At 37.9% G+C, this 26,079-nt stretch overlaps 1 protein-coding gene across 1 annotated transcript in view; it reads left to right on the forward strand.

The window, feature by feature from the left end:
• Positions 1–26,079, forward strand: part of SLC5A12 (solute carrier family 5 member 12) — a 50,386-nt gene that overhangs the window by 899 nt on the left and 23,408 nt on the right. Inside the window, exons 2-8 of the mRNA XM_006157682.1 lie at positions 8,962–9,027; positions 10,263–10,314; positions 11,235–11,302; positions 18,359–18,513; positions 18,624–18,764; positions 23,918–24,047; positions 25,227–25,315. Coding sequence (XP_006157744.1) covers positions 8,962–9,027; positions 10,263–10,314; positions 11,235–11,302; positions 18,359–18,513; positions 18,624–18,764; positions 23,918–24,047; positions 25,227–25,315 — 701 coding nt within the window. The remainder of the gene's footprint in view (positions 1–8,961; positions 9,028–10,262; positions 10,315–11,234; positions 11,303–18,358; positions 18,514–18,623; positions 18,765–23,917; positions 24,048–25,226; positions 25,316–26,079) is intronic.

Here is a 26,079-nt window from a genome sequence, read left to right on the forward strand (position 1 = left end):
ATAGTGTCAATCCATGGGCTACTGCAGTGATTAAATAGAACCTGTATTGTAAGTATATATCACATTGCTTCATTTGCAGGAGGTCCTCAGTGAAAGAAAGTTGATATTATTATTATTATTAGTGTTATTTTTCATAAAGACAAATATATACCATAAATATTATAATTTTTCAGAGCAACTGAGATACAGATAAGTGACTTAGTCAAGATTTAATGGTGGATCAAGTCTACTAGGAAAGTACCTTGTCTATTTTCCTATTTAGTGGCCTTTCTATCAGAGAGTAGAGCTGAGCACTTTAATGCAAATTATTACTAGGCTCATATTTTTAATGGTGAAATGATGCAATCTTTGAAATACAAAAATATTTTTAATGGGAAGAAATTGCTAAAGAATATAAATATGGGGATTATTTTAATGAGCAGGTAATGAGGCAGTTGTGACTTGGCTTTGCAATAATACTCAACAAAAATATCATGCTCAAAGCTGAATACAAATATCCAATATTTAAATGTGAGAAGAAGTACATTTCAATGAAAAGAAGATGTTTACTTTCATTATTTAACATTGATCCTGCCCTCAGAGCAAAAGGTTAGTAACAGTGCAATATTTTAAAATTCTGAATAACTTCTATCTTAATTTATAATAAAAATGTAGACATATCCCATCGCTCATTAGCGCATTTCTTAAAATATAAGCACTTTCTAGTTTGTCTTCTCAACTCTATAGGTTTGACTTCCAAAGGCATAGCTGAGTTTTCTGTTTATTTTTTAACAAAACAATGCATTTTAAAAGAATTCCCACATAAGTAATTATTAGAGCAAAAGACATGAAAGGAAAAGCAAAAAATTGGAGTCAGAAAAATAGAAGTTGAATTGCTAAGCCCATTGTTCACCAACAGGATCACTTTGTGTGCAAGTTATTTAGCAATTTGCGGATCCAGGTTTTACATAGAAAATGCCAAATATGTTCTTTCATGAAGGTTTAGCTTAATGTGAAAGGACTTTTTAAGTATAAAAAACTGCACATACATGGAATATAATTTCAATCACGATTCATTTCTTCTAAATACTTATTGAGCATCTACTGTATTCGAGGCACTCTGGGGCCCCGGGGGTAAGACATTGAACCGAGTCCCTCTCCTAATGGGGCTTGCTTTGAAGTAAGTTAGCCAGTCAATAAATAAAAACTATGTAAGAATACCAGAACCCAAATTCATATGGCATTTAGCTGGTGCTAAACACTACTCTCTGTACTTTAGTCATTAATTAATTTGGCCTTAAAACAACATTTTAAAATAGGTACTGTTGGGACCAGCAGATGGCATAATGATTATGTTGCTGGACTCCCACATAGTCAACCATGGTTCGAGTCCCGGACCTGGCAGCTTAAAACTCATGCCAGGCTTGTGTGCATGTGTGTCCAAGATCCTGAGAGGAGGATAGGGGAGAACGGATTGCAGTGTGGCCATCCCACCTAGGGGACGATTTCTCACTTTCTGTCTATCTCTCTCTGGTAAGCACACGTGCCCTATAGCAAAAAGTCTCTCTTGAAAAAAAAAAAAAAAGATACTGTTATATTTACACAATCAATAATTCCACCATGTGCTACAGCATCTTTCAATGGCCTGATGCTCAAGAGTTACTTCAAATAAAAATTAATATGGCTTCGGTTCATAATGATTTTTTTTTTTTTTTTGGAGAGGTTTCCGCTATAGGGCACGTGCACTCGCCAGACAGACAGAGGAGAGACAGAGAGACAGAAAGCGAGAAATCACCCCCCAGGGGTGATGGCCACACCACAATCCCTTCTCCTCCATTCTCCTCTCGGGATCTTGGGCACACATGCACATGCACCTGGCGTGAGTTTTAAGCCACTGGGTCCGAGACACGAACTGCGGTCGACTACGTGGGAGTCCATTACGCTAACTGCTGGTCCCGGTTCAAAATAAGTTTTAAATGCAAAGTTGTACAAACACACACACACACACACACACATGCACACACACAATAATTGAGCACATTTTCCAGAAATTAAGTAAAACAAGGGCATTGTTTTAAAATTATTAGACAACTTACTCTGAATCTGTCTATTATATATATGTTACTGAATATATACTTAGTTGTAACTGGCCTCAGTAAAGTAGTTCAGTTACTGGGGAAAAGAAAACTTACTGCAAATATGAGAAGTGTTGAAAGAGTTCATGAAAAATGCCTATTATTCAAAAAATCATTTATGGATTTCAAAACTGTTTTGCAGCAAAATAAACTTTAATTCCATAAACTTTTTGAAGCTCCCTCATATGTAACTGAGGAGATTTGAGATTGGACTTAAGTTACAATAAGTACAAGGACCAGCAGTTAGCGTAATGGCTATGTCACTGGACTCCCATGTAGTCAACCGCGGTTCGCATCCCGGACCGGGTGGCTTAAAACTCACGCCTGGCATGTGTGCATGTGTGCCCAAGATCCCAAGAGGAGAATGGAGGAGAAGGGATTGCGGCGTGGCCATCCCCCACTGGGGAGTGATTTCTCGTTTTCTGTCTCTCTGTCTCTCTCTGTCTGGCGAGTGCACGCGCCCTATAGCGAAAACCTCCAAAAATAAAATAAGTAAATAAATAAATAAATAAAAATAAAAAATAAGTACAGACATACGAAATACATGGACTTCATTGAATCTGATTTACTAAATTGTTTTAGAAATATTTGCTATTGCTTATTGTACATATTTTAAAATTTAGTACCCTAGTAAGACATCCATATTATGTAAAGTGTGTATAAGGTTATTTTAATTTTACATCTTGCTTTGTTAGAATTGGCATTATGGCATAGGTGTTGAAAGCATAACTCTAGACTCAGTATACTGGGCTTTGAATACCAGGTCTGCTACTTACTAGATAAGTGACTTTGGGGGAAATTGCTTAGCTTCTCTAAGCCTCAGTTTTACATGTTTAAAATAGAAATAATAGGAAATTCTATCTCAAAAGATGTCTGTGAAGAGTAGATATCACATGCAAATACCATCAATAGAGCCTGGAAATATTAGTACTATGTAAGAATTTCATATTATTGTTGCTAACTGTCCCCAAATTCATACCTCAGTCTCTTACTGTAGCATTTTGAAGTTCCATTTTCTTGATCATCTTCCATTCTCTATCACTTTTCATATATTCAAAGACATACTTTCCAGAGTCTTTTTAAATACTGAAGACTAAAAGAAGTAGAGACTTTCTCAATCCTTGACCTTGGGTTGATATTAGGCCTTACTTTGATTTGGCAAAAATGATATGGTGTGAGTTTGGAAGCTAGGCCTCATAAAATTCATACCTTCTGCCTTGGTTCTTTTGAGGACTGCCTTGATACTACTGCATCAGTCAGCCAGAAGAGCTGGTCTAGCTCCTGGATTTGAGTGGACACAGAGGAGAACAGGGGCACCTGGCCAATAACCACTACCAGCTGCCAACTATGTGAGTGAGGCCACCTCAGATCTTCTCACTCACTTGATCTTCCAGTTGGTTAAAGCCACATGAATGGTCTGGTGAAATGAATGGAGGAACTACAGAGACCATATTTGGAGTTTTGAGAAATAATACATCTTTGGTTTTTGAGCCAACAAGTTTTGGGGTGGGTGTTTTACAGCAATAGCCAGCTGATGTAAATGTCTTGATGTGTGGTGGAATTTTAAGACTAAGACATGCCATCTGTGCTACTTTCTCACTACCCTGTCCTGTGTCAAAGCATAAGGAATGTTCTTACACTCCAGTTATATATTAGGCTCAGCTCATTTGCAATATCATACATTTTTATTACCTCTGCTTAGTTTATAATTAGTCCCGTCATGTTATCTCTACTTCAGTTAAGGCTGTTTTCTTCTTTCTCTGATCATATACTAATGAATTCAGTCTGTTATTATTTCCCTTTCACACTGGTCTGTAGACTACTGTCTACCTACCTACTTTATCACTTTTCTTAGACTCCTTCAATTTGATGGCTTCTGAGATACTAACTTCTCTTCAGTCTAAAATTTCTCATTTTGAAAATGCATAGGCTACTACTTTACTATATTTTCTTGTATAGAGCTTTATGAGGATTTATATGTTACATACTTTTTTTTTAAACTAGTAAATGGCTTTTCTTTTAGTTCTTCTTTAAATTATAGTTGAGGTATTGTGATAATTATATTTTTATTTTGAGAAATTATATGCATAGGTATAAGATATTCTTATTGAATACTATTTTTAACATAGTAAAAGGTGTTACAAAATATTTGTGTAAAATGGATATTTAAAGTTTGATAGGATCTGAACCAATGTTATGACCTTTTTAAGTCATTATTGGGATCTGCTCTTACTCTTGGATGAGATGGGTCAATATGGCGTTTGTATGATGGGATTTATATTTTGATAGTATTACTCTGGGTGCAAGTGGAGACTGATTATGGGGTTTCCCTGCTGGGTCAGGAGGCCAGTTTGGAGTCTGTTGCCCCAATCTGAGTAATAAATAATGGTGATAACAGATAATGCAAGTAGGTATGTTTGAAAAGTGCGGCATAGGTACTAGGATTCTTTCATGGATTGGATGTGGAAAGTGAGAGAGACAGGATAAAAATGGACCCCATGTTTCTTGGGCTTGAATCAACAAGAAAAGTTGAGTTGCGATTTCCTGAGATGAAAAATTGTGTGGCTAGATTAAGTTTTGGGTTCTTAAAATAACCCAGCATGAAAAATCTCACCTTTGGTATTTTTAAAAGGAGACATGAATCATGCAATTTGTGTGTGTGTGTGTGTGTGTGTGTGTGTGCTGTTGAATTTTCATTTTTAATTTTTACTGAAGCAGTAGCTTGTGTCTGCAATGAAGTTGACCATTGAGTGCATGAGTGAACACACTGTAAGGAATAAGGAATGCTTTCTTCCGGCCATGGAATTATGCAGTTAGAATATTCTTGCTTATCTCACAATAAGAAAGCAGAGACTTAGATTACAGAGTGAGAGGTCAGCAAATCTCAACTAGAATTCATTAAAATTTAGAAGTCAGAAGTTCTGATCCTACTCTTTCACTTACTCTTTATTTTTATTTTTTTAAATGCTGTCTCTCTAGAGTTACTAAATTGACTGAATTGAGTGGAACTAAACTGAGATGTAAAAACCATTGACTTTTTTCCAGATCCCTGCAGTCTTTTCATGGCTTGAATATTTTTCAGAAACAGTTTCTCCTTCATTTTTCCAGACTTCATGTGCTACTCAGTTCCCAGGCCAATGCCATGTATTTTGCGGTGCTGCAATGTCTCCCACTTTTGGTACCAGTTTTTGTTATCAGTTATCTGTTGCCGTATAGCATGCCACTCCAAAGTAAATTTCTCCAACGACAATTTTATTTGGCCATTATTTTGTTGGTCAGCAAATGTAGCCTAGCTCAGGTGGTCCTCTGTGCCTCACTTGAGGACATCTATGTGACTGCTCTCTGGTGATGAATTGGCTAGGGGCTTTCTTGGCTAGGGGCTTTCTGATCTAGGGAAATCCAGGTGACACAGCTTGTCTGTTATATTTAGTTTCATCCTTCAGAAGGTTATCTTGTTTGTTTTCTAAGTAATTTATTTATTCTAGGAGAAAGAGTGAGTCACTACCAACACTATTCTTATACCTCAATCCACTTCCAGCCTTATCAGCCAGTCAGGATCATGCATGTGTGCCCAGTATGTATAAGGAGCCCTTGGGACATGAACCTTGGACCTTCTGATGTGGCTTTGACATTGCAGAGCATTGTATTACCACTGTGCTACTGCAGCTGACATAATTCAGGTTTTTTTTACATGGTGGAAAAGAGTTCTTGTCAGCAAGACACATCTCATTACTGAAGCATTTTTAAAGCCTCTGTTTAGATTATACCAGTTAGAAATATCACTTTCTTATGTTGCGTTCTCCTAGAAGCAGATCCTAAGACAAAGATTTGAATGCAAGTTACTCTGGGAGGAAGTGATCTCAGGAAACACTGGTAAGCAAACAGCAAAATGAGACATGGGAGAAGAGGAAGACAATAAGAGGTGCAACTAGGGTGTGTGCTTACTGCGGATCTCCAAGGGAGAGGACAGAGTATGTTTTGGAATGATCCATTCTAAGACCAAGAAACTGGGGTATTTATCCCCAAAAATCTCTTTAGTCATTGGCTGATGGCCAGTGATAACATGGTCTTCCCTTGCAAGGTCTGAGAGAAAGCCCTCAGCCAAGTAATCACAAATGCGTTTGGAAACCATCAACTCGTATGGAACAGGGAGTGCTGATAAGCTGCAGGTGCTACACCCACTGTGAACACTATAGTCACTAGGATCCTACTAACTCCTTGATCTTTACTTGGCATTATCATGCACTAGGCCATTTGATTCTTATCAGTGTCCATTTTAGGAAAAGAGAACTAAGATTTAGGGCAGCAAATGAATCTTCCCAAGGGCATGTGATTTGAACCCAAGCTATCTTCATCGCAAGTTTTACAGTGTGATATTTGAGACTTCTGAGTCCTTTCTGACTTCCCTTCTTCTTTAGGAATACTTTCCATGTATCTGGTGCCCTCAGCCACACATTTACTAGACTCTAACCTGACTCACAGTCTACTGAATACATCACCCGAAGAAAGAGGGCCTGAAAATACAGTGGTTCTTGGGACCAGCAGTTAGCATAATGGCTATGTCGCTGGACTCTCATGTAGTCGAACGCGGTTCATGTCCCGGACCCGGTGGCTTAAAACTCATGCCGGGCACTTGTACATGCGTGCCCAAGATCCCGAGAGGAGAATGGAGGAGAAGGGATTGTGGCGTGGCCATCCCCCCTGGGGGGTGATTTCTCACTTTCTTTCTCTCTGTCTCTGTCTTTCTGGCGAGCGCACGCACCCTAAAGCAAAAACCTCTCAAAAAAAAGTAAAGAAAGAAAATACAGTGGTTCTTTCTCTGAAGGGTGAAGCTATCAGTACAAGTTGGGAAATATGGGTTAATATGAAACTGAGCCTCAATTGTGCCAAGAAGAATTTCTTTTTTTCAGAGAAAGGGCCAGTTCTTAGCCATGAAACAACATTTATGTATCATTTCTAGGAAAAGGACAAATTAGTAGTTAATCCCTGATTTAATAAAAATGATTTCTCTCAAACTCAGATATGAAAGAACTGCTATTTTTAGAACTACTAACAAGAAATTAAGTTCTTAAGCCATTTGATAATTTTATAATTTGTGTTGGTCATTCAATAGCTATTAATTAATCACTGAAAAACATGTGTTAGTATCTCCTAAAATACTTACTCAGAAAAACCCTTCTTTACCTCCAATAGAAAGTCAGATCCCACCATTTAGTGTGTCCACAGCTCCTTGTAACTCTTCTTCAGTACACGTCAGGATTGTAACTTTACTCGTTTAGTATGAATATTTATTACTGGTCAGCTCATCTAATCTGAATGGTCCTTTAGGACATTGGGTATATCATATTTGCTTATCACGTGTGTTAGGGTGCAATATGGAAGGCAAGTAACAAAGATTTGTCGAGTGAATGAATACGCACACATGACAAAGATAAAAATGGACAAAATAGAACACTACCTATATGTACCAGGAAAGAGAAATGTTGTAGCCTGAAAAAGCATCTCCCTATTCCTCCACATTTATATCTATACCTAATCCCTGGAAGCTTACATGGTTTTTTAAAAACGGGTGTGTGTGTGGGTGTCTTTGAACATGTGATTTGATGAACATTGTTTAGATGAGGAGATTATTTGGCATTATCTAATTGAGCCTTAAATATAATACACATATCCTTGTAGGACAGTGGTAATAGGATATTTGACAGGTAAAAGAGGAGGCAAACGTGACTGTAGATGCAGAGATAGATGGAGCCTGAGCAAAGGACTGCCAGCAACCAATACAGCTGAGAGGAAGAAGAAGACTATTTTTTCTTCTAGAGCCTCCTGAGAGAGTCTGACCCTGCCAATATTTTCATGTTGGCCCAGATTGACTCAGGGACTCCTAGCATGCAGGACCATGAGAGAAATAAATTTCTGTTGTTTTAACCCACCAAATTGGCGGTAATTTGTTATTGTAGTCACAGGGAACTAAAGCAGCAAGATAAACACAATGCCAAAATATAGGACAACAACTGATAGTCATGAAAAAGGTTTAGAATGAGTGCACACAAACTAGAGGAGCAAGTTAGAGTAGGAACAGCAATTGAGTCATCCTTTTCAAGAGATGACTAAGAATTGGTGACATTTGGAGAGCAAGGCTTTCACATTGAAAGTTCCGCCTGAGCCAAGGAAAGATCTGAAAATTACGAATACATGAGTAGAATGATAAGCAATGATTTATGGGGAGAGCAACTTGTGTGATGGTTAGTGGTATGACTTAGGATAGGTAGGAAGTGGGCCAGCCAGTGGAAGATTTGGAAAATCAAGCCTGTGTATTTTGTTCTGTCAATGATAAAAAAATTACTGAAGATTTTGAGAGAAAGAATGACATGACCAGAGGTGCTTTAAAAGAAGCAGTTTTGTAGATAAGTTGTTGATGAAATGGGAGAGCAAGGACTGGTATTAGGGAGATCTGTTGGGATGCTACAGCTGTAATCCAGAAAAGAGAAAATGAAGGATTGGACTCATTTGGGGGCAGCCAGGATAGGAATGGCAACAATGGCTCCAGTGGATCCACTAGGAAGACCCCTGGGTAGAAAGTAAGAAAACCTAAATTTTTATGTAAGCAACTCATTTATCTTTTCTGACATCATGAAAAGGGTGGAGAAGAATGGGTTTTTAACATATCTTTCACTTTTTAAAATCCATACTTTTGCCCCCTTGTTGTTTCCAAGCATATGTGCCACAAAATCACATTGCATAGACAAAGCACTAAACTCAGAGAAATACCAAGAAAAAAAAGGAACTTCTTAGCAGCCTTCATCTAAATCTCCCCAACTTTGTGTGTCTTTCTCTCTGTCTCCTCTAGTATTTACAACTACGGTTCAACAAGCCAGTGCGCTATGCTGCAACAGCCATCTACGTTGTTCAGACGGTAAGGGGCCATGGCTGCTGCAGACGGGAATTGTGGGTCACAGGATCCAGGTTTGCTTATTTGGGCAGTAATGAACTCAATTAATGGATCTACTTAATACTGAGAAGACACTACTTTCTTCTAAGGAGAGCACTTTCAAGATTTGGTATTACATCAAGAGATAGTCGTACCGCACAGATCCCCTACATCTGGATTCAAAATAGCAAATAGCAAACAAATGTGTAATAAGATATAAGAAAAAAAATTCTTCTTGATTAATTTCACTTCCACTTAACCTATATGAGTTTCTTTACATATGAAATGGTCTGATTGGTAACTCTAATAATACTATTACTAATTATTATAACTAATTAACGGAGTTAGATAAGAAATGTCTGTTGTGCTGAAAATCATTTTAAGACAGTTTCCAACAAATTTCCTCCCTCTTATAGACTTTTCCCACCCTCCAGGCTTAGGGTAAATTCATGACACCCCAAGCTTGCTTGTGGCACACCATAGTACATTTCCTACTATTTTTGCCACAAGATAAACATCTTCTCTTCTTGGTCAAGACTCCCACTGACTGACTGATGTGTTAGAGAGCAAGCAGCAGGAAAACAATATTCTTTGACCTGCCTACAGACCTGCCTACAGACAATTTGCTTTTTAAAACCTTCTTGTCAATCTCCAAATGGTGGAATGGCTTTTGAAATAAAATGGAAACCGAAATTACTTCCAACAGCATAGTAGTTGTGATTGGGGGAGTGAGATTTATTCGTTATGTAGATCATCCATTTTGTCAGTTTTCCCTGCACAGTGCTTTATTCTCACAGATGTTTCCCATCTCCATTCTAAATTCTGTCTTTCAGCAAACTGTTAAAATGTGCTTCTGTTCCTTAGTAAAGCATCTCATGAAGTCAGCAGAGTGCCTATTTCATGTATGCATGAGGGGAGTGGGTAGAAAGAGCGTAAATCAAAAATTTAAGTGTGGTCTATATTTGCACCCTTTAGAAAGATACAAAATATAACCATAAGATCTCCAAATTAGAACAAATCTTAAAAATCCAATCCTCTTCATATATCACTGACACCCTTTCTATTATCTAGTTATAATGATGAACAGTTTCAAAATTAGAGTGGATGTTTGCTGAACAAATTGAAAGAAATTCATGTCCAAGGTCAATAAGAACTTTCTAGGCTGTTTTCTTTCACATCACTTTTTTCGCTGTTCACCTGATGTCTTCTGTCTCCATTAGATTCTCTACACAGGAGTGGTGGTGTATGCTCCTGCTCTGGCGCTTAATCAAGGTGAGTTACCATAAACCCCTGGGCATAGTTCACTCATTTTATGCCTGAATTCTTGTCTTATAGAAATAACCCTAAAACACCTTGCTGGGGAGATATTCCTGTAGTTAGGTTACTCAATCACTGTAGCAGTCACTACATAATGCTCTAAAAATTTGCTTTATGTTGAAAATAATGCAAATAATTGGTTACTTGATTTTTACCTCACATAGTTACAAACCTGTAGTTTTATTATTTTTTGGTTTAGGGTTTTTTTATTTTGTTTTTTAATCTTCAAAATGATGAAAGTTTTAGTGTGGTGCTTTCATAGCCACTAAATAAAGTCATTATAGTGTGTGGTCTTTTTTTAGTGATTTCATAAAATAGATAATCTCAGTACAGGAGAAAAGGTTGTTTGCATTAATTCTATTAAACTTATAGTCGATCCTGTCAAAAGGATAGAATATTGAAACAAAAACAAAAGGAAGGAAAAAAAGTGAAAATAAATTTCACAATAGCGCTTGCCATATTGAAAGTTTGCAATATTTAGTTTAATTGGACTATGTGCTATATGAGAAACTAATTCATGGTTGGTGTTTGGTGATTTGGGAGTGCTCAGACTAACTTTGTTAACAACAAACAAACCAAGCCCTAACCAAATTTGGGCCAAAGATTAGAAGTCTAGATTAGACCAAAGGCAAAATTTTAGGAAGAAAAATTTGAACATGATAAACTGGATCAAGGTATAAAATCAGGGTATAAAAATATGATAAAATAATCTTTCCTAGAGGAGAAAAAAGTTAACGAGTGAAAACACTAATTTGATTTTTATTCACCCACTAAAGACACTAGCAAAAATATGGTAACTTAGTTCTTACAAAGTTTGCTCATTCATTTTTCTTCAGATAAATTTTTATTTTAAATATTGTTCTCTGCTTTCCTAGTGACTGGCTTTGATCTCTGGGGCTCTGTGTTTGCAACAGGAATCGTCTGCACATTCTACTGTACCCTGGTATGTATTTAACTGTGAAAAAATATTTAGCATTGCCTCCTAATATGGGATATAATGGCAAATATCCAACTACAGACATCTAATTATAGCAGAAATTGCAATTCTGAAATTAAATAAAAGTATGTCGTCTTGTCTGCCAGTTTCTCAAGGAGGTGCTATTGTGTTATGAAAAATTCTTTTCATTACCAGCCATAGAAGAGACTAGGCTCTGAGCTCATTTAGGAAAGTCATACCTGGGACCAGCAGTTGGTGTAATGGCTATGTCAGTGGACTCCCATGTAGTCGACTGTGGTTTGAGTCCCGGACCTGGTGGCTTAAAACTCACGCCAGGTGCATGTGTGTGCGTACCCAAGATCCCGAGAGGAGAATGGAGGAGAAGGGATTGCGGCATGACTATCCCCCCTGGGGGGTGATTTCTCGCTTTCTGTCTCTTGTCTGTCTGGCGAGCGCACGCACCCTATAGCAAAAACCTCTCAAAAAAAAAAAAAGTCATACCTAATAAGAGATTTCATGAAAGAAATGTCTCCTTGATTAGAGAGTAGGTGACCTTATTCAACCTCTGAGAAAATCATTTGCTTACTAACAATTATAAACTATGAATAACATTGACACTTCATTGCTTTTAGTGGTTGAGAAGTAACAAATTTCACATGTATGAGCATGTGAGAATGTCTGTGATTTTATAAATTTGAGGATTCCACAGCTTGTTTTGGCTCTTATTGGTGGATAAGGCTGAATTATACTTAACATTTGACTTTATACATGATCAGTTTTTAATCCAGAAACCTGGTTAGTATGGGCTACATGTTTACATAACAGCTATATATAGTTTAGTTCAACATATATTCACTAAGCAATTATGGTTTACCCATGCCCTATAACTGGAATATATCTTATGTGTCATTGTACCAAGTGCAAGTTTGAATTAACCAGCTAAAGAATGTGGTGATGGTTTGCATCCTCTTTCTTGTTCTATAGAGAAAAAATAAAATAATTGACATATTATTGTAGAGAAGATCATTTACATATTTTCCAGTAAGTGCATGTCTCATCCTCTTTGTAGCATATGTCTAGATTATATGCACTTAAAGATTCCTTTCTCTCTCTTTTACATACTTTTAAATCTCATTATTTCTTTGCATTTAAAATTTTATCTTCTTTTTTTCCCCTTTCTATTCTCACTACTGTAACTCTATTCCAGAAGTATACCGCCCCCAACCAGGTTAAAAAATAGGATCCTATTCTTTCCATCTCTAACCATGTATGGCAATGTAGTTGCTCTCAGGTACGTGCCCATAAAAGGATAACTCTATGCAGGATACAACAACTTTTTGATGTATTGTTGGGCTTGCAAAAAATATCATAGCTTCTCAGGGAAATTTTCTCCTAAAAAATAAAGTTGCAAAATAATGTAACAAAAATAACTGTAGATCTATTGGGTCATGAGTAAAGTCATGACATATTTTTCTATGCAAAAATATGTCAAGGCTTTCCTGACAACGTAACATGAATTATAAGGCTGGTATTTAGAAAGAGTAAGTAGTAGGAAGATAGGTACGAAGGGGCTGACCTGAGAGTAGGTGCTGAGAACAGTGTTACTATTGAGATGTTGAACCTTGGCAGGTGACAATGTAGATCAGCTGAGCTAGGGACTGTAGCATTAAGCTAGGATCATTGAGAGAAGCTGAAGCAATTTTAGTTCAGTGATGTACTTTGGCTCTTGCAAAGAAAATGGTGCAATCCTCTTCCAGCTATGGACTATAAGATGCCCAGAAATAAAGATGCGGTGATTATCTTATAATAAAATATAATTAGAAATACAAAATAATGAAGTAACTGAACGAAAATTAGCAAAACATCAAATGAGATTTAACCTCTTAAGAGCAGTATATATTCAAACTTCAAGATGCTGAATAAAGAATAGATATGTGAGCTATCTCTTTAGTACAATGATTAAGTACTGGTCATTGGAATCCATAACACAGATGACCCACCAAGGTCCAAATTCCAGCCCCAAAGACTTGGAAAACACACTGAGCACATGTGCATGTGTGCTGCAAATTCCGATGCAATGGAGAAATGGAGGTAAAAGGATTGTGGCATAACCACACTCTATCGGGAGGTGCTTTCCTTATCTCTCTCTTCTGTCTCTGAAAACACACACATCCCATATCCTCTGGAATAAAAAAGAGCAAATATGCCTTAAATTAATTAAATAAATAATTCTATTTCAAAGAAGAGTTAGTATCAGAATAACTACATAATATAATTCCTATAATAAAGGGTAGATACTTTTGAAGAGATAATTGGCATATTGGAAGATATATGTCAAGAAATAAACTAAATACAACAGAGACAAGGAAATGAAATAAATGAAAGAGAAATGGAGACAGATGGAATGTGAAATAAGAAAGTCTAATTTATATCTAATTTGAGTACCAGAAGAAAGTACAAGGGAGGCTATATATATATGTGTGTGTGTGTGTGTGTGTGTGTGTGTGTGTGTGTGTATACATATATATATATTTTTTTTGAGAGGTTTTTGCTATAGGGCAAATGCACTTGCCAGACAGAGAGAGAGAGACAGAGAGACAGAAAGCGAGAAATCACCCCCCAGGAGGGATGGCCACGCTACAATACCTTCTCTTCCATTCTCTCGGGATCTTGGGCATGCACGCACACATGCCCGGTGTGAGTTTTAAGCCACTGAGTCCAGGAATCGAACCGTGGTCGACTACATGGGAGTCCAGTCACATAGCCATTACGCTAATTGCTGGTTCCTAGGCAATATTTTTTAAAAATTACAGCTTGAAAATTTTTCAAAACTGATAAGAATCTACAGGGAAAGTAATATTTAAGGGAAAGTAATATTTAAAGTAATACTTAGGGAAAGTAATATTTAAGGTCAAAATAAGAGTTTATAGTTTCACATCAGTGAAACTATAGAATAGTGGATATAATTAAGAGACCTGGAAAGAAGCCAAAGAGGGAAAAAAGAGATACCTACAAAGGGACATGGATGGTAGACTTCTTAGCAACTGCAGTAAAAGCCAGGAACAATGGGATAGTATCTTGGAAACATAAGGAAAAACAATTGTCAATGTGTGATTGTGTATTCAACAAAACTATCTTTCAGAAACTGAATATCGAGAACCAAATAAATTGAACAGTAATGGATCTCTCCCTAAGAAAGGTTTAAATAAAGTACTGAGAGACAAAGTAAAAATATTACTGTATGATCATTTTAATTAAAAGAAAGTAGGGTCAGCTAGTGGTATGGTAATTAAGGCAGCCAGGTCCCACATGCCGGCTGCACAGTTTGAATCCTGAATCCATGGCTTAAAAACCTGTTGATGATAACATGTATAGTATTCTCAGCTGGACTGGTCTGAGAAGTATTTCATGTAGGGTAAATTCTTTATACAAGCCAAAAGATATATAGTGATCGAATGTTTAACAAATAATGAGGATAAATAATAATAATAATCTGAAAAAATGATGACAAGCCATTTGATGATGATGATGGGGTAGTAATGTCTTTGTCTTGACTGATATGTGTAGTAATTGTGCTGGAAAAAGAAACATATATACTGCAAAGATATATGAGATTCAATATAATATAAAAATATTATGATAATAATAAATAAAATAAAATAAAATATCACACAGGGCCTGTACATATGTGTGCTCAAAATCCTGAAGGGAGAAACAGATAAGAAGTGATTGAGGTGTGACTATTCCCCATGGCGGTGATTTCTCTCTTTCTCTCTTTCCCCAGTGAGCACATACGCCCTCCAGAAAATTTTAAAAAATGGAAAAATGTGATAACAAGAAAATGAAATAGTAAACATTTATTAAGTTTAAGCAAAATTTTTGCTTAATAAATAATTATATTATAATTTGTATATATTATTAAACTTATATTTCCATTTACAATATAAAATAGTAGTTGTTATTATATATAATTTTAGGATTAAGAAATAGAACAAGTCACAAATTATACAACATAGCATGTACATCAGGAAGAGCAATCAGATTCAAGGATATTATAATCCTTGGACTGTTAGGGATTAAGACACTATTTAAATTGGACATGCAAGTTAAAAATGTGTGGAAAAATTTCAAAGAGATCAATTTAAATAAAATACTCAAGTGAAGATGGAATTTACAAAAACATCCCCAAGTGAGCTAAGCAAGATGGGAGGAAAAAGGCCATAAACAATGTTGGACAAATAGAAATGAAAAGAACACAATGTCACAAATAAGTCTGAGCATTTTAATAATCACAACAGACTAAAATAAATGAAATACACTATCCCCTAACTGATTTCATGTCTCCACCTCTTCATGTTCACCCTATTCTGCATGCTTCTCTCAGATTAATCTGCTTAAAACATTCATTTCTCCCTGCCACTTGACTGACCCAATTCTTTTCTTGCTTTCCATTGTTCACAGGCTAAAGCAGAAGCACCTTAGCCTGGTGTTGAAAATCTCTCATTCCGTGAGCCCAGCCAGTCCTCTAATTCTCACCATGCCTCTATTCTCTCTCTAGCCAGGCTAGAGACTTCAGGGTCTCACCAAAATTAATCTAACACCTTTGCTCTTATCGCAGTCTCTCCTCTGATCATCTTGTGGCTGCACACTTACTAAGATAAGCTGTTCAGGAGATTAAAAAATAAAAGTGATTCGGGCTATTCAGAGGTCTGTGATTTTGTGAGGAAAACTTCAGATCCAAGATAGCACAGATCAATTAAATACATGGGTGATATCCAACACACCATCAAGGTTATAAAAGTCAGTGGTGTTTGTGTGTGTGTCTGTGTTTGTGAGAGAGAGAGAGAGACAGGAGAGAGAGAGAGAGAGAGAGAGAGTCCTCCTTGCTACACAAAGGAGCCAGAGAACTATCTATGGTGGCTATAGTCTGTCTTTTGATGAATCTTTGGTAAAGTGGTTTGTTCTTTTGCTTTCTGTCTAGTGATGTTTAAATTTAGCAGATTTTTGCGTAGGTAATGCCAAGTACCCTCTGAAAACTGAAGCCTTTGACCTTTTTCATATCACTAAAATCTGGTGTTGAGATAAGAGTTTGGAAGCAAGTCAAAGTAGTGTTACCTCACAGGTGGGAGGTGGTAAATTTATTATTCTTCAAGTCGTGATTTGGACAAAATATACAACAAAATATAATGCCTGTAGTGGATATGAAGTGTCTATTTTTAAAATTAAATTTTGATTTTTATTATACAAGAAATAATGGGGAGAGAGAGAGAGAGAGAGAGAGAGAGAGAGAGAGTCCTCCTTGCTACACAAAGGAGCCAGAGAACTATCTATGGTGGCTATAGTCTGTCTTTTGATGAATCTTTGGTAAAGTGGTTTGTTCTTTTGCTTTCTGTCTAGTGATGTTTAAATTTAGCAGATTTTTGCGTAGGTAATGCCAAGTACCCTCTGAAAACTGAAGCCTTTGACCTTTTTCATATCACTAAAATCTGGTGTTGAGATAAGAGTTTGGAAGCAAGTCAAAGTAGTGTTACCTCACAGGTGGGAGGTGGTAAATTTATTATTCTTCAAGTCGTGATTTGGACAAAATATACAACAAAATATAATGCCTGTAGTGGATATGAAGTGTCTATTTTTAAAATTAAATTTTGATTTTTATTATACAAGAAATAATGGGAAATTTTCTCAGATAAAGATTGTCATCTTTTCGTAGAAGTTCTTGACACTCCGGAGGAGTAGCTGGGGATGATTATTTTATTTTTGAATGTTAAAAATATCACATCCTTCATTTCATAGTGCTCATCCTTTTTCAAAACACTTTTTAATATATTTCTACATTTCATTTGTTTCCTGTTTGCTCACCAACCTTTTCCCAGTCCTAAGGGCTTGAATACCTGGAATAATACAGCAGCCTCGCTCCTTCCTCCTTTCTTCTTATCTCAACTAGAGAACTTGGCCAACCCAGTCCTCAATGGATTCAGGACCCATGGAGGTGGATTCAGACATTCTTTTATGCTCCCCCCCCCACCACCACACTCTTTTGTGTAATTGAAATGATTCTAAAGAGGAGCCAAGTTTGATAATGGCTGCTTTGGCCCTTTGGTTCATCACTCTTTCTTAGGTTCTGCTGTTAGATTCATCTTCCTAAAACTCTGGTTTGTTCACTTCACAATTTGAACATCTTAAACCCCTTCCTCCATGAATGTCTGGAATCTAACATTCCTCTCTGATTTCTTTCTTTCTAAGTATTCTACCATCTCGGTTTTCCAGGGTGTGTTCACTGTTACTAATTTTACAGAAAAGTTGTATAAGCCAGACCTGGGTGATTACCCTTTATTCTCTTTTACCTGTGTTCAATAAATCACAACTTGTGTTGGTTTTACCTCCAAAATATTATTTAAATTCATCAATTTCTTTCTATCTCTACCATATATCAAATGTTAGTCATGATGGATGTGTTTTACTAAAATAAACTCAGTGGTGGTCGCTAAAATCCCTTTTTCTGACAGTTCTGCAATTTATTCTCCACATGCTCACCAATGAAATTGCTATGAAACAATTTTTTTAATGCTATCTCATTGCTCTTAAGAAATCATGTGAGTGGTTTTGTCAGGGTCTATGTGCTTTGGCCTCTAGCAAATTTAGCAACCTGCACTTTGAGAACTCCACTCTTTTGACATATATTCCTGCTCATATATTCCAGCTTTTTTTTCATTTCCTGGGAGCCCAGGTATCTCTTTTCTTACATACCAGTTCCCTCTGCTTTATACTTCTAGAGTAACCTGTCCTTCATTCTATTTTCCAGTTTTAAGTAAACAGCTATATTATTGCTTAACATTTCCCCACTAGATCGTAGACTCAATGAAGTTAAGGAAGGGACTAGTCCTTTTCACTTACCATTTATTCTCACACTTAACATGGTACCTGGCATGTAAAAGATGCTCAGTGACTATCACAGAATAAATGAATAATGAATGAATGACTGCATCAGCAGGGAGGCCTCACGGGGTTAGAAGAATCACGGTCTTCATTTTCAAGAACTCACCTCCATTCTCTCCATTTCAGGGAGGATTAAAGGCGGTGGTGTGGACAGATGCATTTCAGATGGTAGTGATGGTTGTGGGCTTCCTATCCGTTCTCATTCAAGGATCAGCTCATGCTGGTGGATTACACAATGTCATAGAGCAAGCAACGAATGGATCTCGACTGAATATATTTGAGTAGGTCTGATTTCATGCTTTATAAAGACTGAGCTGTGTGACCCATCCCCTGTAGCAGCAGCTGGGTATCCAAGGAGTGATTTGTTCTCTCACTTCTCTCCCCCTCGTAGTTTTGATGTGGACCCTCTCAGGAGGCACACATTCTGGACGATCTCAGTGGGAGGGACGTTTACATGGCTCGGGATTTATGGAGTTAATCAATCAACTATCCAGAGATGCATCTCTTGCAAAACAGAAAAGCATGCTAAACTGTAAGTTATTCACGAAAAAAAACTTTTTTCTCTAAAAAATCTAGTTTTATTTTTAAAGCTCTTAGGAATTTATGTTATCTTTTTTTGTGAGTATGCCTAATTTCTCTTTAGTACTATATTCATGCTTGAACAGTTAAGAAATATATCTTTTTCATCATTTTCCCTCAAAACCAAGAATCAAAAATAAGCCTTGTGCTTATTAACTGTTTATCACTTATTAAACAAAATAGTACTGAAGAAGGTCATGCTTGTGTGTATGTCTACACAGACACACATATACGAAGGGGTATATATGTGTATACACACGCACATACATACACACTCTTGTGTATTTATCTCAAAGCCTCACTTACAGTGAATTTGTTTAATTCAAGCACAATCAGTACAATCTAATTCACATAGTTCCTTGAAATCTTGAATTCATTGTATTAGTATTTAATGGCTATGCAAACTGGCAGAAAAGAAGAGATAGTTATGAAGAAAGAAATCCACGTAATTTTCTAAGAATTTAGGACTGTCCCTCCTGGTTCCACCAACCCCATGCCCATGAAGGTACCAGAGGTCTAATAGAAAAAAAAAAAATTTTTTTGGAGAGATTTTCGCTATAGGGCGCGTGCGCTCACCAGACAGAGAGAGACATAGAGACAGAAAGCGAGACATCACCCCCCAGGGTGGGTGGTCACGCCGCAATCCTTTCTCCTCCATTCTCCTCTTGGGATCTTAGGCACACACGCACACGCGCCTGGCGTGAGTTTTAAGCCACCGGGTCCAGAACGTGAATCGCGGTAGACAACATGGGAGTCCAGCAACATAGCCATTACGCTAACTGCTGGTTCCCTAAGTCTGTAGTTCTTAAAGTATGATTGATCCTGGACCAGGAACTGTCGGCCACATCTTGTACTTTGTTTGAAAGGCACACTTCTATGGGACCAGCAGTTAGTGTATGCGTGCGTGCCCAAGATCCCGAGAGGAGAATGTAGGAGAAGGAATTGCGGTGTGGCCATTCCCCTTGGGGGGTGATTTCTCATTTTCTGTCTCTCTGTCTCTTTCTGGCTAGTGCACTTGCACTATAGAGAAAACCTCTTGAAGGAATCTAAGGTGATTAGGTTGACACAACTCAGGAGAGAGAAGTGAATTGAGGTCAGCAGAGGTGAAGTGCAAACAGCTGGCAGGGAGATTCCTGCAGTGGGACTATATTCATGCTTGAACAGTTAAGAAATATATCTTTTTCATCATTTTCCCTCAAAACCAAGAATCAAAAATAAGCCTTGTGCTTATTAACTGTTTATCACTTATTAAACAAAATAGTACTGAAGAAGGTCATGCTTGTGTGTATGTCTACACAGACACACATATACGAAGGGGTATATATGTGTATACACACGCACATACATACACACTCTTGTGTATTTATCTCAAAGCCTCACTTACAGTGAATTTGTTTAATTCAAGCACAATCAGTACAATCTAATTCACATAGTTCCTTGAAATCTTGAATTCATTGTATTAGTATTTAATGGCTATGCAAACTGGCAGAAAAGAAGAGATAGTTATGAAGAAAGAAATCCACGTAATTTTCTAAGAATTTAGGACTGTCCCTCCTGGTTCCACCAACCCCATGCCCATGAAGGTACCAGAGGTCTAATAGAAAAAAAAAAAATTTTTTTGGAGAGATTTTCGCTATAGGGCGCGTGCGCTCACCAGACAGAGAGAGACATAGAGACAGAAAGCGAGACATCACCCCCCAGGGTGGGTGGTCACGCCGCAATCCTTTCTCCTCCATTCTCCTCTTGGGATCTTAGGCACACACGCACACGCGCCTGGCGTGAGTTTTAAGCCACCGGGTCCAGAACGTGAATCGCGGTAGACAACATGGGAGTCCAGCAACATAGCCATTACGCTAACTGCTGGTTCCCTAATAGAAAAATTTTTTAAGACTAAGGAACGATTGGGACCAGCAGTTGGTGTAATGGCTTTGTCGCTGGACTCCCATGTAGTCGACCACAGTTTTGAGTCCTCGACCTGGTGGCTTAAACTCATGCTGGGTGTATGTGCATGCGTGCGTGCCCAAGATCCCGAGAGGAGAATGTAGGAGAAGGAATTGCGGTGTGGCCATTCCCCTTGGGGGGTGATTTCTCATTTTCTGTCTCTCTGTCTCTTTCTGGCTAGTGCACTTGCACTATAGAGAAAACCTCTTGAAGGAATCTAAGGTGATTAGGTTGACACAACTCAGGAGAGAGAAGTGAATTGAGGTCAGCAGAGGTGAAGTGCAAACAGCTGGCAGGGAGATTCCTGCAGTGGGGAAGTGGTGGGGGCTCCAGTGTGCCTCTGGAGCCTCAAGGACATTCCCCGGGCAGCTGAAGGCCACTCAGAGCCAGCTGCTGACTGGCTCTGCCTGGGAAGCTCTGCAAAATATGAATAAAAGTTCTGCATCTCCTCAGTTATCTGAGAGCCCCATATAATTAAAGCTTTCCTCAGGGCTTAGGAAAATCTCTGATACTTGAGGAAAACATATCCCGCAAAATAGATTCATTAAGTTCATACTGAATGTGGTCATGGGTAAAACCAGGAGTACTTCTTACATATGCATGTAATTCATGACCAGAAATGCTGACTGCACATGGAAATACTGTCACTAACCAATACCTTAAATAGCCACCCTGAAAGCTGACTCCTTTCGTTTGTAGACCCCAGCTTATTTTCCAGGACTATTTGTGGCACATGTTGTACAGGGACAGCAGAAGTTGATTTAGGGTATAGAGTCCCCTCTCATCATGTCCTCTCTCTCAGCTAAGACAAATGCATTTATGCCATCATTTTTGTTCCATTTCCATGGCCTTAGTGTGTTTTCCTCATTTATCTTATAATATCTAAATACGTGATGAAATGTTTGAAAGAGGATGAATCTGATTCTCTTTGAATGATGCCCAGTATATAATAAACAAATGAAGGATATTAGTATATTTACCACCTTCAATATTTAACATTATATCATGTTATGAACATTCAGAACCCATTCCACTAGTTATTCTAGAAGTATGTACTGAATTATCTCTGAGATTCTTTACTGTGAAATATGGTTCCCCCCCCAAAAGAACCCAAATTGATAAATAATCAACAACAAAAAGTCTCATAAATTAACAAAGATAATATTTTTATTATTTTTTAATAGAGATTTTTTGCTATAAGTCGTGAGCGTTCACTGGAGAGACAGAGAAAGACAGAGACAGAAAGCAAGAAATCGCCCCAGAGCGAATGGTCACACCACAATTCTTTCTCCTCCATTCTCCTCTTCAGATTTTGGGCATGTATGCACACATGCCCAGTGTGAGTTTTAAGCGGCCGGGTACAGGACTCAAACCACAGTTGACTATGTGGGAGTCTAGCGCTGTAATCGTTACTCCATTTGTTGGTCCCAACAGAGATAATCTTAACAAGCCAATGAAAGGAGACTTTGTCATTTCCATGTACAGGACTTTGGGAGATAGGAGTTTATAATCCGAAAAGATCTGTGTTACCATCAGTCCAGTCAGAGATAGGCAAAACCCTACCTAACGATAGCTCATGAGGAATAGCTCACTCACTGATTTCTTGTAAGACCATGGTATTGTACTGTGCACAAAGACATAAGCCCGCAAAAATGCAAAATTAAAACAAAATTGGAAAGACATGTTTAAAACAAAAGCCATAGTAAAGTCAGTGACTTGGTGATTTAAAAACTTCACAATGTTCTTGGTTTTAGCTTTCTTTAAATTCATCCCAAAGAAAGCTTCAGCTACTTGTAACATTTTGGACTTTTCCTTTGCTATCTAGTTTTATACAATGAGTACTTATTATAATAAATATATAAATTGAAACCTGTGAAGACAACTGTCTATCAAGTAACTGGTGAATTTGTACTTAGACCTGCTTGTGTGTAAAATAGCTGAATCTGCATTTTTAGCCATTTAGTAGGAAAATTTAATTCTGACATTCAATTTTGACATTCAAAGAACAGTAATAGGGTTGGCCTAGTGGCCTCATAGGTAAGGGAGCTGAATCCCACATGGCTGACTATGATTTGAATTCCAGCCCTGAGGGCTTGAAAAATATGCCAGACATGTGTTTGCGCATGCCCAAATCGCAACAGGATGGAGATGGAAGAAAAGGTATTGTAGTACAACAGGATGGAGAAATGGAAGAAAAGGTATTGTAGTGTGGCCACATCTCATGGGGGGTGTGCTTTCTCTCTCTCTTTGTCTCTGTCTCTGGTGAGCACACATGTCCTCTGTCAATTAAAAAACAAAGAACATTAATGAAACAAAACAACTATAAAATGCTGCAGAAGCAGCCAGGCTGGAATAATGCACATCTGTGTGCTGCAGATAAAATGAACGGCTCCCAAGAAAATGGGCAAGATGGTCCTTGGGTTTTCACACTTTCCATTGTCTTTTTTAAAAAAACTCAACTTCAACTTATCTGAATTAATTTCCAAAGTGTATATTCCCAAACTTTTCTATTTTACATGATCTCCTAATCCCTCTATAAGAAGAGATGTTAAAATGTAAGTTGGCTTTTGACAGTGTCATGAATTGAGTGGGGGGAAAATCACTTAAAGTTATATAATATGAGTGGTTGGCATGTAGAATTTCATCCAGGAAAATAGATTTCACACCACACATATTGAGACTTTTAAAAAAGTCCTGATTTAAAAAGGAAATTCACTTCAAATCTTAACTCATTCAAATTTGGTAACTCATCTAAAAAAAATGCAGTGTTTCCAAACGAAAAGCATGCAAAAGTATAAAAATGTAAGGATTCATTTTTTCATATTGATAACTATGAATTGATTGCTAACATTTTATTTTATGTATTTTAATCAACAGATAAAATTATATGAATTTATAATGGATAACATGATACTTCTAAGTATATATGCATTGTGGAATAGCGAAATCTAATGAACACAGGCATTACTCATAGTTATAATTTCTGTATTGACAACACTTAACATCTACTCCCGCAGTGTTTTTCAAGAACGTTATCATTATTATTTATGGTCACGATGATGTACAAAAATGTAATGACCTTTGCATTTGCCTTCATCTTTATTAACATCCTCATCACGCTTTGGCATGACGGTGCCTCCCTGTTCTCCATGTGTTCTTTCCCAGTGCCCTGTACTTTAACTTGCTGGGTCTCTGGATCATCCTGGTGTGTGCCGTCTTCTCTGGCTTGATCATGTACTCCCACTTCAAAGACTGTGACCCTTGGACATCAGGCATTATCTCAGCACCAGACCAGGTATGGTCCCCAGAGGTCTAATGCAGAGAGTGGAGTGTGAGTGCTCCCAGTCAATGTAGGGTCCTGTTGGGCCTTTCTCTTTTTCTACCTGAGCCTCCCTAGCCACTTCCCAAACACTTAGGACTTGGTTTTTTCCTCTTCTTTTGAGTAATATCACCACAAACCAGATTCAAATATAGCATAATGAATAGGCAGAAAAAGGGCATTTTACCTTGTCTGTGAAGATAAGACCCAGAGCCCGAAGGCAGGCTTGAACCTAGGCTCTGGGTGTGGATGCTGTCTTTGGTCTCTCTTTCTACACATTTAAAGGTGCTTAGTGACACTTTAATCTCAAATTGAACAAAATGACTTATTCCCACAATGCTTCTGATCCTGGCTTCTCAGCATAGTTTAAGCATCACACCAATACAATGTATTAAAATGGTTTTAAACTCTGTTTTTAGAGAATATTTACAGAGGATTATCATTCCTCTTCTCCTCTCATATATAAGGGGTCTTCAAAAAGTTCACAGAAAAATGGGTATTATGAAAAAACTATGCATGGATTTGGGAACTAGCAGTTAGCGTAATGGCTATGTCGCTGGACTCCCACATAGTCGACTGCGGTTCACGTCCCGGACCCGGTGGCTTAAAACTCATGCCGGGCGCGTGTGCGTGCGTGCCCAAGATCCCGAGAGGAGAATGGAGGAGAAGGGATTGCGGCGTGACCATCCCCCCTGGGGGGTGATTTCTCGCTTTCTGTCTCTATGTCTCTGTCTGTCTGGCGAGCGCACGCGCCCTACAGTGAAAATCGCTCCCAAAAAAAAAAGTAAGAAAAAAACTATGCATGGATTAAAAAAAATGCACTCAGGTAAGCTTGGGCTCTAATTTTACAGACTTTGTAATGGCCTTTCATATAGACAACTGTTCCACCCTGTCATATAGGGGCTTTTCTCTCACAGACTTGGCTATGGAGTGGAACCACAATGCCTAGATTCCCTAAAGACCCATTTTAAGTTTTTTTTCCCCCCTCATGTGGTGGGTGGATAATGGCTAACGTTCGGGATTAGTAGGCGAGATAATGGCATATCTTAAAAGCATAAGAAAGATAAAATTCCCACTTCCTTTGACTAAAACTTACATCCCACATTTCCGACACTGCTGAGACCTGATCCCGTTGCTATTTTGCCTCCCTCTCAGCTGATGCCATACTTTGTCATGGAGATCTTTGCCACGATGCCAGGGCTGCCAGGACTTTTCGTGGCCTGTGCCTTCAGTGGAACTCTGAGGTTAGTGTCTTGACAGTACTGTGATAACAATGTTGATTGAGAAGACAACAAATGTGGCAGGGTGACAATGGCAGTCATTGACAATATTCCCTCTCTACTGTCCTTATTAAACTGCAATATATTTCTGCAGCTCTTTCCTTTGTATCCCTTCACCCCATCTTCACCCGCATACTCAGGCAGCTAGCCTTTCATTCTCAAATGAAAGCATTCAGAACACAATCATTCATACATGTATTGCAACAAGTATTTAAGAAGGCTTACATTGTGATAGACATACTGGGGGGAGATGCTACTGGGGAAACTAATGGGGTAACCTTGGGGATATTGCAGAGAACAAGATGGCATAAGCATTGCCTCACGGAGAGTTTGCATTCTCACAGACACGAAAGACTGACAAAACAAACAAAAGACCACCCCCCCCCACACACACATACAAAAGAAGCCACCAAGATGTTTGATAATGACACATAGTATAAAGAAAAAAAAGAATGAAATCGTAGAGAGTAATGATAACAATTAGATTTAACAACCAATTACAAAAATGCCTGCATGTATTTATCTAGTTATAAAAATAGATATGAAAGCTGCTGTGTCAGCTTGTACTTCAATTATTTTTTTTACAGAGTCCTAAAGCAATATACAAGGGGTTTTCACAAAGTTCTTGTCAGCGTCCGCCCCCAGGCTTAGCGCTATTATGGAAGAAGCAGAAAAGATGAGACAAAAAGATAGAGTGGAAATGGACACAGGCAGCCTGAGCCTAGGTA

Source organism: Tupaia chinensis, unplaced genomic scaffold (genome assembly GCF_000334495.1).
Source record: "Tupaia chinensis unplaced genomic scaffold, TupChi_1.0 Scaffold000555_1, whole genome shotgun sequence".
NCBI classification, from domain to species: domain Eukaryota; kingdom Metazoa; phylum Chordata; class Mammalia; order Scandentia; family Tupaiidae; genus Tupaia; species Tupaia belangeri.